Source organism: Embiotoca jacksoni, unplaced genomic scaffold (assembly GCF_022577435.1).
Source record: "Embiotoca jacksoni isolate LCO1_2020_lvr unplaced genomic scaffold, fEmbJac1.0.p SCAF_9, whole genome shotgun sequence".
NCBI lineage: Eukaryota > Metazoa > Chordata > Actinopteri > Embiotocidae > Embiotoca > Embiotoca jacksoni.
In genome coordinates, this window is record NW_027185447.1 from 20,058,996 (window position 1) to 20,073,162 (window position 14,167).

General features: G+C 42.8%; 1 protein-coding gene across 3 annotated transcripts in view; it reads right to left on the reverse strand.

Annotated features, from left to right (window-relative positions):
• Positions 1 to 14,167, reverse strand: part of magi3a (membrane associated guanylate kinase, WW and PDZ domain containing 3a) — a 120,713-nt gene that overhangs the window by 10,187 nt on the left and 96,359 nt on the right. For all 3 annotated transcript variants that reach the window (XM_069141567.1, XM_069141568.1, XM_069141569.1), the window contains exons 8-14: positions 13,658 to 13,764; positions 9,477 to 9,674; positions 6,272 to 6,919; positions 3,078 to 3,109; positions 1,525 to 1,792; positions 771 to 865; positions 311 to 503 (exon numbers count right to left, since the gene is read on the reverse strand). In XM_069141567.1, the coding sequence (XP_068997668.1) occupies positions 311 to 503; positions 771 to 865; positions 1,525 to 1,792; positions 3,078 to 3,109; positions 6,272 to 6,919; positions 9,477 to 9,674; positions 13,658 to 13,764 (1,541 nt within the window). The remainder of the gene's footprint in view (positions 1 to 310; positions 504 to 770; positions 866 to 1,524; positions 1,793 to 3,077; positions 3,110 to 6,271; positions 6,920 to 9,476; positions 9,675 to 13,657; positions 13,765 to 14,167) is intronic.

Genomic DNA, 14,167 nt, shown 5'->3' on the forward strand with positions numbered 1-14,167 from the left:
GCAAACAATCTTCTTTTTTCTGGTTTCTCTTTTTTTCCCCTCTGTGTTGGTTTGTCTTCGCAAAATAGCATCTTAAAAGTCAATTTTAGTCGAACTTCATTTATTCAGATTTTTCAGCGGGGAAGTCATCCAGAACAAATTTAAGGGATTACTGAAAAAAAAAAAAAAAAAAAATCCCAGATCAAAGTGTTTCCTCCAGAGGGTTTTCCTCCAGCATACTAATCCAAATCCAAAGGAGTAAGCAAGAAAACCGCTGATTCAAGTGCCCCTCAGAGAAATGAAGAGCTGATGATAATAAAAGCAGATCCACCTGTGTGTGCGAGTTTCCTGCGGACCGTGAGCATGACTTGGCCGTTGCGGGCGGCGTTGGTCATCAGCTCCAGCACTTGTTTGTGGGATTTGCCCTTGACCGGCACGCCGTCTATACAGAGCAGCTCGTCCCCGGCCCGCAAGCGTCCGTCCTTCTCCGCCGCGCCGAGCGGCACGATGGCGCCGATGTACACCTGTGGAAGTAAGAGCATGTCAGAGAAAACGGCTTAACGCACCAGAGCCACGGAGAGCACACAGATTGGGTGGCTTTAATGTAAATAATCAGCTGAAATCCCCTCAGTTGAAGCTGTAAAACACACAGTGGTTTTTGCTGTTGTGTTCAGTTACTGTTTAAGCAGCTGAGCTGAGATTTAGTGTCTGAATGCTGATCATCTGGTATTTGAGGGGTTTCCAGCAGCATTCAGAGCCCCGTTTTAAATGGATTGAAGGTGTTTTCTCACCGGCTGATCGGGCCCCTCGCCTCCCAGGACTCTGAAGCCAAAGCCCGACTCCTGGTTCCTTTTAATAAACACGTCGAGGTCCTTGGTGTTTGGAGCTGCGGAGAGGAAAAAGGAACGAGAGGTGATCAGAAAACAGCGACATAAACAGCGCTGTAACACATTAGTTGTGTTGCTGTTTGTGCGCCTGATGTGTTGTTGGGTATGTGGGCGATGTCTTATTCTCTGCAGTCAAGGACACGGAGTGCTGGAATTATTTCCTCATTTGAATCAAAAAGTGGCATCATGCTACAAAAAACAGAAATCTTCAGCTCTCAGTTATCAGATGAAAATGCCCTAAAGTAATATACAAAAAGTAAATTTCACAAATGGAGATGAAACAATTCAAATTAGTAAAACTGATAAACTGATAAGTTTATCAGCAGAAAATGAAACAATGGATAATGTTTTTTTTAAATCCATTGTTGAGACTATTTACTAAGCCGGTTGTAAGATGTGAAGATTTCTTTGCTCTGTTTAATATGAATGAAAATTGAATGTTAAAAGAACAATTTTAAGACATCAGATTTGAATCTGGTAACTTGTGACGAGCGTCATTATTTTCACCAATCCAACCCAGTTAAATTGTTGTTGTTATGTGTTGTTATTGTGTACGTTGTTAATTATACTAACAGATGAAGGAAAAAAGACGTGATCATGTTGACAAGATAGCCCGTCACTTTCAGCAGGAGCCTTAAACCGACTGCAGGACACTTACGCTTGCTGTCCAACATGGCCCTGGACTTGAGGTAGAGCTCGGACGCGTCGGGTTTGGGTGAAGACGAGCGCAGCGTGTTGGCAGAGTAGGGGAGCGGGTTGGAGGGCGCCTCCGGCTGACTGAGGGCCTCCGTGCTGTTGATCATGTCCTGTCGCTGCTGCTGCTGAATTATGGGCTGGGAGCACGGATGGGGCAGCTGCTGGGCCGCAGGATGAGGTGGCTGGTGAGGAGCAGGCTGGGAGACGGGATGGGACATGGGAGCCGTGCACTGAGACACAGAAACAAGAGCACAGATCAACAGGAGGGTAAAAGTATATGGGCAGAGATATGCGTGAGAAGAAACTGAATTTGAATCATTTGCATTTTCAATTTGAATTGCTCAACTTGACTACTTGCTTTAATAGCAGGGGAGGAGTCCAGAGGGGACTGAGGGGAGTTTCCCAGCACTCCCTAAGATAATGCGTTTGTGTTTAAATAGACTAAACTAGCACAGATGTTCAGTAGCAAACAGTATTCGGTTTATTGGTTCTCAGATTAGTTCTACTGTGTACTTTCGAGAGTTGTATAGTTAGTAAAATAAAGACTTTGAACCACGAGTGAAGTTAGCTGAGCATCAATCTAAGAGCCATACAATTAGTTTCACTCATGATCAAAAGATAATGAGAGCACTTGCAGCTAGTTTTTAATAAGAAAATTGAACTTGTTCTTATCAGCATGAAAATATTTATTCCCTTCCTACAAGTCAGGCAATTAAAGCTAATAAGCTGATAAGTTCTACACCAGCCTTTGAAATGGGACCCCAAATGCTAAAGGCCTGCTCTGGATTTTGAATAAATTTTCTCTGAAAGTGCATTTATATATATATCACGGAAAAAATCAACACTCTAAATTCAGATCTCACAATTCAAATTCAGTTTGTGTCTCACATAACAAATGCAGGTTCAAAACAAAATATGATGTATGCATATTATTTAATAACAGATCTACTGATAGATTCCATGACTTTATCTCAATGATTTATGCTTTAAGTAGGAAGATACGTAATACAGGAAAAATATTTTCAGCTGAATTTATCCTCCAGATTGATGCCCAAACCACTGCACTGGTATTTTTTTTTTTTTAAAGTAGTCCATCCCCACAAAATAAGTCTATATTTAACCCATACAACAGTATGAGTGTGCCTGTTGCTGCCTCAGGTCGTCACTATCTTAAGAGTGCGGCATGGAGAGGCAGCGCAGGAACAAGCTGTTGAACATGGCATATCATCTTAAACACCCAAACGCAGAGGGATGTTAAATTGCTCTTTGCCAGCAGCCAGCATATTTACCCACGTGCAGTTCCAGAAATAACAGCTGGGCTAATGTGGGCTCCCTGAATAATGCAGCTGACAGCAGCTACCACGGCATGCACACTTAGAGATGCTTGTGGGCAAGCAAGAAAAGTTAGAACTTTTTCTGTTTAATAATTCAGCAGCAGTTTTATAATCAGTTTGTTGCACCATAGAAACGCATCGGGGAAAAAAAAAAAAAAGACCACGTTTGGTTTCGACTTACTGGTTTTAGTGACTTCACGGGAGACGTCTGACCTGTGAGCAGAGAGGCGGAGATGAAAGTCAAGTCATTAATACACAAACAACAAAATAAACATCTGCTATCAAATACTTGATGAGTTGTACTTTGTGTGCTTCATCACCCCGGTGACCTTCAGCTGTAGAGTTTCATATTAAATCCTCTGCTCATGTGAACTCTTCACCGTTCTCTGCACTCAGGCCTGTAGGCTGCTGGGGGACCTCATGTGATGCTCTGAGCGTCTTTCCTCTCACTCTTTCACTTTCTGTCCACTCATATCTCACCATTACATCCTACTAACTTCATGCTATCTCTCTCCCATAGTTTTTGTTTATTGCCTCTCCATGCGGCTCCCCTCGCCTAGTTTGTCAGCCCCACCAACGGTTCTTGCCTTGGATTTCTATGCTGCTCTTTTCTCTCTCTGCTCTCCCTGAAAAACCTGCGTTGTGATTTGGCGCTATATAAATAAAACTGACTTGAATTCGTGAACTTTCCTCGAGGTCTTGTACCTGTGTTTTATTTTATTTTATTTTATTTTTTTTAAAACCTCGCTCTGCTTTTCTCTGACAGTCATGGCCTCAGAGTTCGAGTATAATTCAACAAGTAGGGGGCAGTAGACTCCAGCAGCAAACACTGGTTTTACATGTAACCACAGGATGGGAGACACAGAAATGACCTGAACCCATGGGACCATATTCTTCTCCGGGTTAAACCTGCCTGTCGTGTCCTACTTTACTACACGGCTGTAAATATCATGCTGAAGCTGCTTCGGATTTTAAATGTCATCAAAATGAATTAAATAAATAAAATGTTTTTAAAGAACATTTACTGGTGGAGATTTATAAAACATACAAAAGATTTCTTTTTTTTTTTTCTTTTCAAATATTAATATTGTACATGTACTTATGTTATCTCGTTACTGACAGTGCCTGATCGTATCGTGTTTTAGACACGGAGAGCGGCGCGTATTCCACGGGGAAAGGGCACTTTGTCTCATTTCCAGATTTAAATCCCGAACAGGGAGCGGGTCCAAATAATTTCCTGTTTCATTTTCTCTCCGCTGCTGTCATCAGGAGGGAGCTGTAGCTGCTGGCTGGGAGTAGAGCCCAAGATAATCCCGGTGTACGGGTGACCTGAGGGAAGTCCCGCAGCGCTGCTTTTTAAAGTCATGGAAAGCTGTGATCTCCTGCTCTTTTTAAAAAAAAACACCAACATACACGCACGCACACGCACACACATGCCCTGCATCTGTACATGTGCCATTAGAAAAAAAAAAAAAAAAAATGCATATCAGGCTGGCACGGCAGCGCACGCACACACACGCACACGACCACGACCACGACCAGCCCCCGGAGCTCAGAGCAGAACCCAGCTGAGTACATCTGATATGTGGGTGCAACACTGATCTCTTGAATCTAGGCTACTGCACTGCAGCAAAGGCAGAACGGAACAAGCCCTTCAAATCTGTGAGAGCATGAAGTAAGAAGAAGGGCAACGATTATCCACCGTGCCCTTCCCCTCTTTTCTCTCTAGGCAGCGAGTGAATCACCAAAAACCTGCCACGCCCCCCCGCCCCCCCTACCCCCCCCACACACACACTTTTGCACCTTCCCCAGAACAGCTCACCATGTGACTAAGAACGACTTCCTCCCCTGTTTGAGAAGGTGCACGGTGGGATGATGCAGAGTTAGTGTGGACCAGAGCGTGAAATTGCTTTATTTAACATTGGAAGTTTACGTGCTCTAGCAATACCTACAAAATACCACAATCCTGTCCAGTTTGCTAATTTATAAATCAAAAACACTGCGCATGTTGCTTTTAAATCTCACCTCTCCTCCAGTTAATAGATCTTTCACAAAGGTTTACTGATGCCGCTGTCTCACTTTCTCCAAGAAAATCGCCCCTATTGTTTCACTTTTTGCTTTCTTTTTTGGGTAAAAGAGAAAGAAAACAGACTACAGGTGCCGTAAAGCTGTGTGTGGGGATTAAAATGATTTCAGGAGCGTGGGACTAAACCGGCCGGCTATCGCTGGGAAGCAGCTCCTGTTTGTCGTCTGAAGAACTACCAGAGCAGATTAATATAGACAGCGGCGATTTAACAACAGAGATGTCACGGCACCAGTAAAGGTGTAAACTCACCCCTACCCGGGACGTACTACTGAGGATTATGGTGTGTTCATGAACAACTGGGAAATCGAAAAGTTTCTGAAATCACCTGAACGTCTGTCGAACTGGGAATTTCAATCTAGGAAAGTCAGAGGTTTACGAAAGCTCCGAGAAGTCGGTATGACGTCAGTCGACACGGCAACGTTTGTGGTAAAAGCTAGAAATACATGTGGTCAGCGCAAAAATAAGTCACTAAAAGGTTAATTTAGGTCAAACTAGTCAGAGCAGGGTGTTGTGGCGTTAAACAATACTAATTACCATACTGACACATAACTAGAGGTAACAGCCCTCCACCACAGCTGGTGCTTTGTTGCCGTTAGTGTGTTGCCTGTATCAAACGTAATGTAGCGTTCAAATAATAAATTACACCATTTGGTCCCTGTGATGGTCTACATGGGTGATGACGAGGTTGTTGTTCACTTTACTGTATTCAGACAGCAGATTTCCTGCATGCTGTACCCATTTCTGCTTTTTTTTTTTTTTTTTACTGTACAAAGATGTACTTTTAGATTTTTATGATGTCAGCGGGCCAGAGCAAAAAAGCAATACTACATCATAAATATTTTGATGATATTGGCAAAATTCCATATTCACAAAAGTAAATTTTCCAGCAGAAAACCCCCATTTAAAATATTTATAAATGAAATGTCACAATATATACACACCATCCATTCATACATGTAAACTTATGTATAATTTTATTTGATCATTTATTTAGCTCATTTATCCCTAGCAGATATTATAGTTTATGAATTTATATTACGTATGTATATTTCCATATGCATTGTTCGATTTGAGACATGCAATAAAGTTTGTTGAAAAACCTAAACAAAATTTCCCAGGGGCTGCCATATTGCCTCTTTGATGTTGTCACGTGAACGCTCTCAACTAGGAAGTCGGAGGTTACTAACCCCCCCCCTCTCTCTCTCCAGCTGTCGGAACGCACCATTAATCCAAAATTGCAGGTTTGCCTCCAGCAGCAGCGCACAAGATGTGAACTCGGGCTGACTCACCTCCTCTGAGCACCAGCACGTTGACCTCGCTGCCGACAGGCAGGTCTTTGAGGATGTCCACCACCTGCGAGTGGCTCAGCGTCTGGACATTCTGTCTGTTGATCTCCTTGATGACGTCGCCCTTCAACAAGCCGCGGCACCACTGGGCATCCAGGATCATCTTCACTTTTTGTCCCAGCGGACAATCCGCGATGGCGAAGCCGAAACCTCCGGGGCCCTTCACCAAAGGGACGCTCACCAGCTCCGGCTGCAGCAGGGTGGGGTCAGGGCCTTCTTGGGTGAGGGCGTGAGGAAGGTGGTGGTGGTGGTGGTGAGGATGGTGGTGAGGATGGTGGTGGTGGTGGTGGTGGCGCCCTCCGTTGGTCATAGGTGGCACTGAAGCAGTCTGCCGAGGCAGGGTTCCTCCATCTGGGACCGTGTAATGGGGGTCCTGTGGCGTGGAGGTGGACGGGGAAGGGGACGTGTCTTTGGAAGTGCAGAGGCCACCTGATGCCTCCTCACTGCTGCTGGAGTCCTCGGGCAGCGGGTAGCCTCGACACAGGACCATGTCCACAAACTGGTTGATGGGGATGGACTGGAACATCTGCACAACATCAGCGTGAGTCTTCCCCAGCACACACGCCCCATTGATGTCCACGATAACATCACCTGAAAGAAGAACAAAGAGCTTTAACACATTTATGTAAGGGACAAAAACAATTTGTAGTAAAATTTAAAATTTTTCCAACTGTTTTTTTTTTTTTTTTTCTATTTCTACAGCTGTATATATATATATATATATATATATATATATATGTATATATAAACAATTCAGCAAAATTAAATTAAAGAAAACAGATAACAAAATTTCTCTCCAGCTTAAATATTAGTACCCACAATAGAGCGAAGATACAACTTGGAAAAAGATTACAAATAAAAATCCAAAATGTAAAAAAATAAAATAAATTAGAGGTAAAGTAAGGATCAGGGAGGGGAGTTTTGTGTGTAGTGATGATATGGACAAATTTGACAGTGAAAATTTAAACTACATAATGTTTCCACACAGCATATTAAGGCAAATTAAGGTAAATAAGCACTATAGTAGAAGATACTTTATTGTCATTACAATAATTAAGATGATACTCAAGTGGCTGGATTGTAAAAGAATAATCTGTATCTTAGATTTCTTTTTCCTCCTTTCGTCTCCCTGTAAGGGGTCGACTCTCATCACCCCTGGCCTGGCCGAGATGGAGGCCTGGATAACCGGCTGAATTGCTGACTGGCTAGTTGGCCAAAGGCCCAGAGGAGGATCCAGCCCACCTACACAATCAATACTCTCCCCAAGCAAACACAGCTAAGGTTTCACTCTTGACAGGACCTTCGCATTCCATATATGGTGCCTGTTCAACTACACAGCGATTTATCTAATAACCAAGCATCCAAAAAGATACATGAAAACATAGCATCTTGGAAACATTCCACCTTTGGCATCAATATATGCAGGAGGCCGGAGGTTAGAAGTAGAAAAGTAAGCGACATGAAGTCGCTCTGTCTACCGCTCGCCATTAAAACCCAATGAAATTAATTCTATTCATCTTTTGGTGTAGCCAATTACCCTTCTTCTCAAGGGAAATGAAACATTGAAAATAATTACTCTCCCTGTTCCACTTTCATGTGGATTCTCAGCAAGCAGTACTGATGTGGCAATCAATATTACTGTAATGTGCAACCTAAGGCATGTCACACTGACCGTCATTCAAATTACTACTACCATCAGGCATATTACAACCCAGCTTCCAAAAAAGTTGTGTAAAATCTGATTAAAAACAGAATGCAATGATTTGCAAATCCTATAAACCAATATTTATTGAATATAGACTAAATACAAAATATCAAATGTTGAAACTGAGAAATAAGGCCTTCCCTGAAAAAGACGTCTTGATGGCAGCATATGTTGCTCCAAAACCTGCATATATCATTCACCATTAATGGCGCCTCCCCACATGTACAAGCTACCAATGCCATGTGCACTAATGCATCCCTCTACCATCACGGATGCTGGTTTTTCAACTCTGCGCTGATAATAAGCTGGGTGGTCCCTCTTCTCTTTAGCCTGGAGGACGATTCGTCAGACCACAGGACAGTTTTCCACTTCATCTCAGTCCATCTTAAATGAGCTGGGGCCCAGGCTCGGGACGGCAGCAGAGTTTCTGAATCATGTTTATATCTGGTTTCTTCTTTGCATGGTAGAGTTTTAACCTGCATTTGTGGATGCAGCGATGAACTGTGTTCACAGACATTGGTTTTCAGAAATGTTTCTTAGTCCAGACAATGATTTCCACCACACAATTTTGTTCTTTTGATGCAGTGCTGCCTGAGGGCCCAAAGATCACAGCAATCCATTATTGGTTTTTAGCCTTGAGCCTTGCGTACAGAGATTTCTGCAGATTCTCTGAATCTTTTGAAGATGTGATGTAGCGGAGATGCAATTTTACATCTTTGGTCTATTTTCAATAAAATATGGATTGTATTCTGTTTTTATTTACATTTTACACAGCGTCCCAACCTTTTTGGAAACGGGGTTGTATTTACATGAACGAAAAAAAAGGGAATTTACTGGACCACTTACACGACAGAGCACTAGTGAATTTTTAGAGTCAGAGCTACATGAAGCCCACGTGTCTGTGTTGTTAAGATAAGCAGGTATGACATTGTCCAACCCTAAAAAAAGACAGGCCAATTAATTCTCAAATATATGGACGAATATAAAATCTGAGTGTCAACCATAAACTGAACGCGGCTTTATTGATGAGATTTCTATTTTTAGAGCCGCTTCACTGAACGCTGCCTACGAACATTTGTCTTTGCCTGATCAAGCGATGTGACATTCAGAGTGAAGTGTCTCTTCTGTATTTTTTTTTCTCTACATGTGTTTGCTTGGGTGCGCTCAGGTTACAAAAAAGACTGTACGATGTACAGAACGTGTGCTGACGCTAAGTGTCACAGCGAATAAACATACGACATGTAAACAGCACGCACATGTGAGTGTGACACTGGATTATGGTTTGTTTAGACAAGGCTGTTTGTCTCTCCTTGAATTTTCCTTTTTGTATTACTCTGCATTGTGGTCATTTACAGTAGTTTGACCTCCAACTGCTCAACCAAAGTTTCATCAAGACAGTGAAGAGCACATTTATAAATACTTTTGTCTTTTGGGAAAAGTTACCTGAGGCAATCTTGTTGTCATGTGCGGCAGGCCCGTCTGGAAGAACGTTTTTGACCTGAAGGAACTCGTCGGGTCGGTCTCCTCCAATAATGGTGAACCCAAATCCCTGGGGGCTTTTTCTGAGTGCGGTCTGCAGGATGGATCCCTGCAGCTGAGATGGATCTCTCGTGAAGCCTCCCACTCCCCTACCAGGCTCCTCTGTTGGAGAGATGACACAGAGATTGACAACAGGTAATGGAAATATATACGTCATTGCTTCTGTTTACCTGCTTGAAAGTATTACAAAGTTCAAGTCTAACCATAAACACTGAAATATAAACTTCATCTTTCATATTAAACTTGAAATAAAGTCACTATTTTTCTTTCTACATATAAGAGCAGCACATCTTCAAATTTCACATGTTTGCGACCTGGGATTGTTTACATGGAACAGAAAACACGTATATGTGAAAAGGAGCCTAAGATACGAAGAGAAAAAAAAACAAAACCTGTAAAGCTGGCTCATAAATCGCCATCTGTCTCCATCATAACAACATTCGCACGGTGACAACGTGTCTGACAGCACATCACTCACTGCTAGTAATTACATGAACACTCTAAGAACTCGCAATTTAAGTGCAAGCTGAAACAGATCACACACACACACACACACACACACACACACACACACACACACACACACACACACACACACACACACACACACACACAGACAACCAATAAACCAACCAATAAACATTCAGTTATTGCAGAATGTCTATTTTTCACGGCAGTCTCACCGCAAACAACCGATTCCTTTCTCTGCAGTGATAAATCCATCCTGAAACGCGGCTGACATTTTCCAGGTAAACTTTTCATTGCAAATTTCCTTTGTGGTGCCTGCAGGATGTGTAAATGGGGCAACTTTATAGAAGACTGGAAAGAAATTATATTTGACAGTGTGTATATGTGTGTGTGTATGTGTGTGTGTGTGTGTGTGTGTGAGCGCCCGGGTGTGTGAGAAAGAGAGCAAGATAAGAGTGATGAGACGGAAAGAGACAGAGAAATAGAATTCGCCGTGACAGAAAAAGAGGAAAATTCGAACTAAATCCTCACTTGCCCTTCCTCCGCGCTGTGAGCCTATGAGATTGTGAGTTATGTGCTGCGTCCCTGCGTGCTGGGGCTTCTTCTTCTCTGGCAGTTCCCACACTGATAGATGGTGGGACATCAATCTCATTAGGGAGAGTACAGATAGAAGTCCCCCCCCCCCACCCCTACAACCACCACCCCGTCTCTCTTCCTGTGCCTTCTACACCACTCTCAATGTGTCATGGGATTGTGATTTGCATAATTGCATTGCAATCGGTAGATGAACGTGATCGCTGTGAAGAAAGAAAAGAGATAATGCCAAGTGTTACGAACATGACATCGGACCTCTGCAACAATGCAAGAGATATTTTCAAGAGTGTAAATTAATGTTGTGCAAGGGATGTGCATGCAGGTGCAAAATTCGCCATGACAACCAAAGGTATGATTGTGTGAAATAAGAAACTTCAGACTGCTTAGACATCTGACCCACATGTCCAAAGACTGTCAACACTGCTTCTTACATGATTCCAAGGAAAGCAGCACTCACTCACTGAATAGTAGAGAGAGAGCAAAGCGTGGAGATGAGGAGGGGGCTACCCACCAAAGCCATGTTTACATGGTCTTGATTAAGCTGTGGGCCACAAAGGGACAGTCTGTTTTCTCAGGGGTGAAGTGATTATATGAAATGTCTGACAGGATTGTCAGCGCTGTAATTACGGAGGAGCACAGTGCTGCGCTTTGCTCCTGTGCTCTGCGGCATTGTCTGGGAGGTCAGGCTAGCCAGCCTTGTCAAAACAGTGTTTAGAAGCCACCTCACGCACGTCCGCACACTCGCACAAGACCCATTAGCCATTAATTCTCATTAACAAGGGGTGGGAAGGTGCAGAACGGGCACGGGGGAGGAGGCAGTGGAAAGCTGGAGGCGGCGGTTACACAGAGGCAATATCATCCGCAGTGTGCAGAGGCTCAGCTGTGGGAGGTGGGTTTTGCGTGCAACAGAGTGAGGCAGACAGTTCTGTCCGAGGGGTGTCTGAAATACAGAGGCTAGTTTGAATACTAATGCGGTCACGCTTTGTGTCTGCGCACATGGAGGCGTATAATAATTCGTACTCCTTTTTTACAACAACACGGGGCTCCCGCTCCTCAGACCTTCACGTTTACTGAGAGGAGGGTGATTAGACCAGCCGAGAGGCAACCGTCACCGCAGGTGGTAAATGATGAACAGATGACCCAGTAGAATTGCAATTTATGATCATAAGTCACTTTCAACCGCAGTCACCTCGATCTCCTTCTCCGTCTCTCTCCTCTCACTCCCTTCCTCTGTTCTAAAGAGATCTTTCAACTGCGGTGAATGACTGGGGTGAAAGCATTTTCAAAGAGACCTCAAAGCCCTCCCTATTTCACATCTACTTGTCAAAATGAATTCTGCCGCCCAGTGAAGCGCTGTTCCATTATTCAAATTGAATATCATTGCTTCAGAGGCTACAGGCTGTTTATCAGCAGCCTGATAACTGTTAGAACATCTTCCAGACAGACATCTCAGTATGAAGGAGATGATAAAAGTGCTCCTGTATTTGGATAACACGTCTAATGTGTTGTTATATCGTTTTCTTTATTCGCTGAGCAAAAAGCTAGAACTACAAAGCCAGAACCTGCATCTTAATCCCGTCGTCGCCTGCGTTGCATCTTGTGAGAGAACACAGCCCAATGTAGAAGTTGCTGACTTCAAGTACAACTGGCCAGAGCTGTTGACTATAATGTCAATTGACTGACTCACACCATTTATGTTATATATTTTTGAAAACCATAGTGTGAAAAAATGTTGTGACATTATAGCTGAAAAATGTCTTTGATTCTTTTTTCTGCAAGAATGCTAATTAATCCCAGAATTGAATTGTCACTACGAGATGCATTCTGAGCAAAAAAAAAACTAACATGACTCAACAGTTTCAGCCATTCCAGTGGCACATATGCACAGCTGGTTATGAACAGCATGTTCACAGAAACAATGCAAACATGATGATTTCATGTTTACCATGTTCACTATGTCAGTTTCCCGTGTTAGTATTCGAACACAAAGTAAAGACCAGCCTGTCAGAAACTTAACACAAAGTTTTAAAGAAATTTACATTCTGACCTGATGATAGTGAGATGAAAAGTTATTATAAATAATTCGTAGGAGGACATAGCTGTCTTAACCAAATTTCATGGCAATCCATCCATTTGGTGTTGAGCTGTTTCCCTCGAAACCAATCTCCACCGTATGGTGACTCTACAGTAAAAGTCCCGGTATCACCAAAGTCAGCAGGATTCCTCCTCTGGGAACCATGAATATCCATACCAAATGTCCGGCCAATCCCTGCAATAGTTGTCGAGATATTTCAGCCTGAACCAAAGGGGTAAACCAACCAACTTTGCCGTAGCTATGCTGCTAATGTGGCCTAACCACAAGATACAATTCGAAGAATAATATAAAAACATGAGCTTGAGTTTTTCTCTTTAAGATTTATCTCAAAAAGAAGTCAAAGACACAAAAGATGAATTAATCATGTGGTACTTTGTGCACTCCCTATTTCTGTTTTAAAGTCAAGGATGCAATTTAGAGTAAAAATCTCCCATTCTGTCAATTTTCCTGCTGACTGGCAAAAGTAAAACCGCTAAATGTCTTTATTACTGCAGATTCTTTCTTACTTGAGAACCACAGTGTCGGCTGTTTGGTCCAGAAAGCCTGGCTGTGGGTAAAGTCAAGTCAGATTTATTTATATAGCACATTTCAACACAACAGAGGTTGACAAAAGTGCTGTAAATAATCAAAGACAGGCTTCATGTGTCCCATGAAATTTTAGGAAACCGCCTCACTAATAGCACTAATATCTGCCAGGAACAACTACTACTCTGACTTAATGGAAAATCACTGCCAAAGGCCAAACATTTTTTCAACACCATCAATTGTTTCATCAATCCCTATATGTTCAAGATCCTCTACACAGACCTTTCTAAAGTTATTTTAGGATAAGATCACAAAACAAAGGTCAGTGTTACATCCCATGACCGTAAACCACCCGTTTCTCCCACTTCCTGTCTTGAGTTGGGTGCCGTGTGGGTGCAGTTACCTGAAGGCGTGGCTGCTGGTGGCGGCACTACAATGGGCGTGTCCACACTCAACTTCCTCTTTGCTTCCATGACTGGATTCTCAAACTGGGTCTTCTGGTTGATGTGGCTGCACAAGGGAGAAAACAACATTAGGTGACCAAGAAATAATGAAAAATAGTAGAGCAGGATGTTACATAGAGACGGAATGTGCTTTGCTAATATATTTTTACATTTTAATTTTTTGTTGGCAAACTGTTCATCACACATTTATGTTTTTTTTCCTGAGTTCCTTATGTCAAGTTGAAGACACACAGTCTGAGCTGCCAGCTAATGTTTCTGATTTTTCCTCCACGTGTGGTTTTACCATTTGGCCCCACTCAACAGAGCTCGTCCACACTATTGATACTGTTCTCTGCCTGCCTGCATGCAAAACCTGTGATTTGACTACGAGGGCTGTGTGTGACATAACCTATGCTGGGGAAGCAGCGTGCCTTATAAAATGTAAGCTGATCTAAAATAGTCCCACAAAC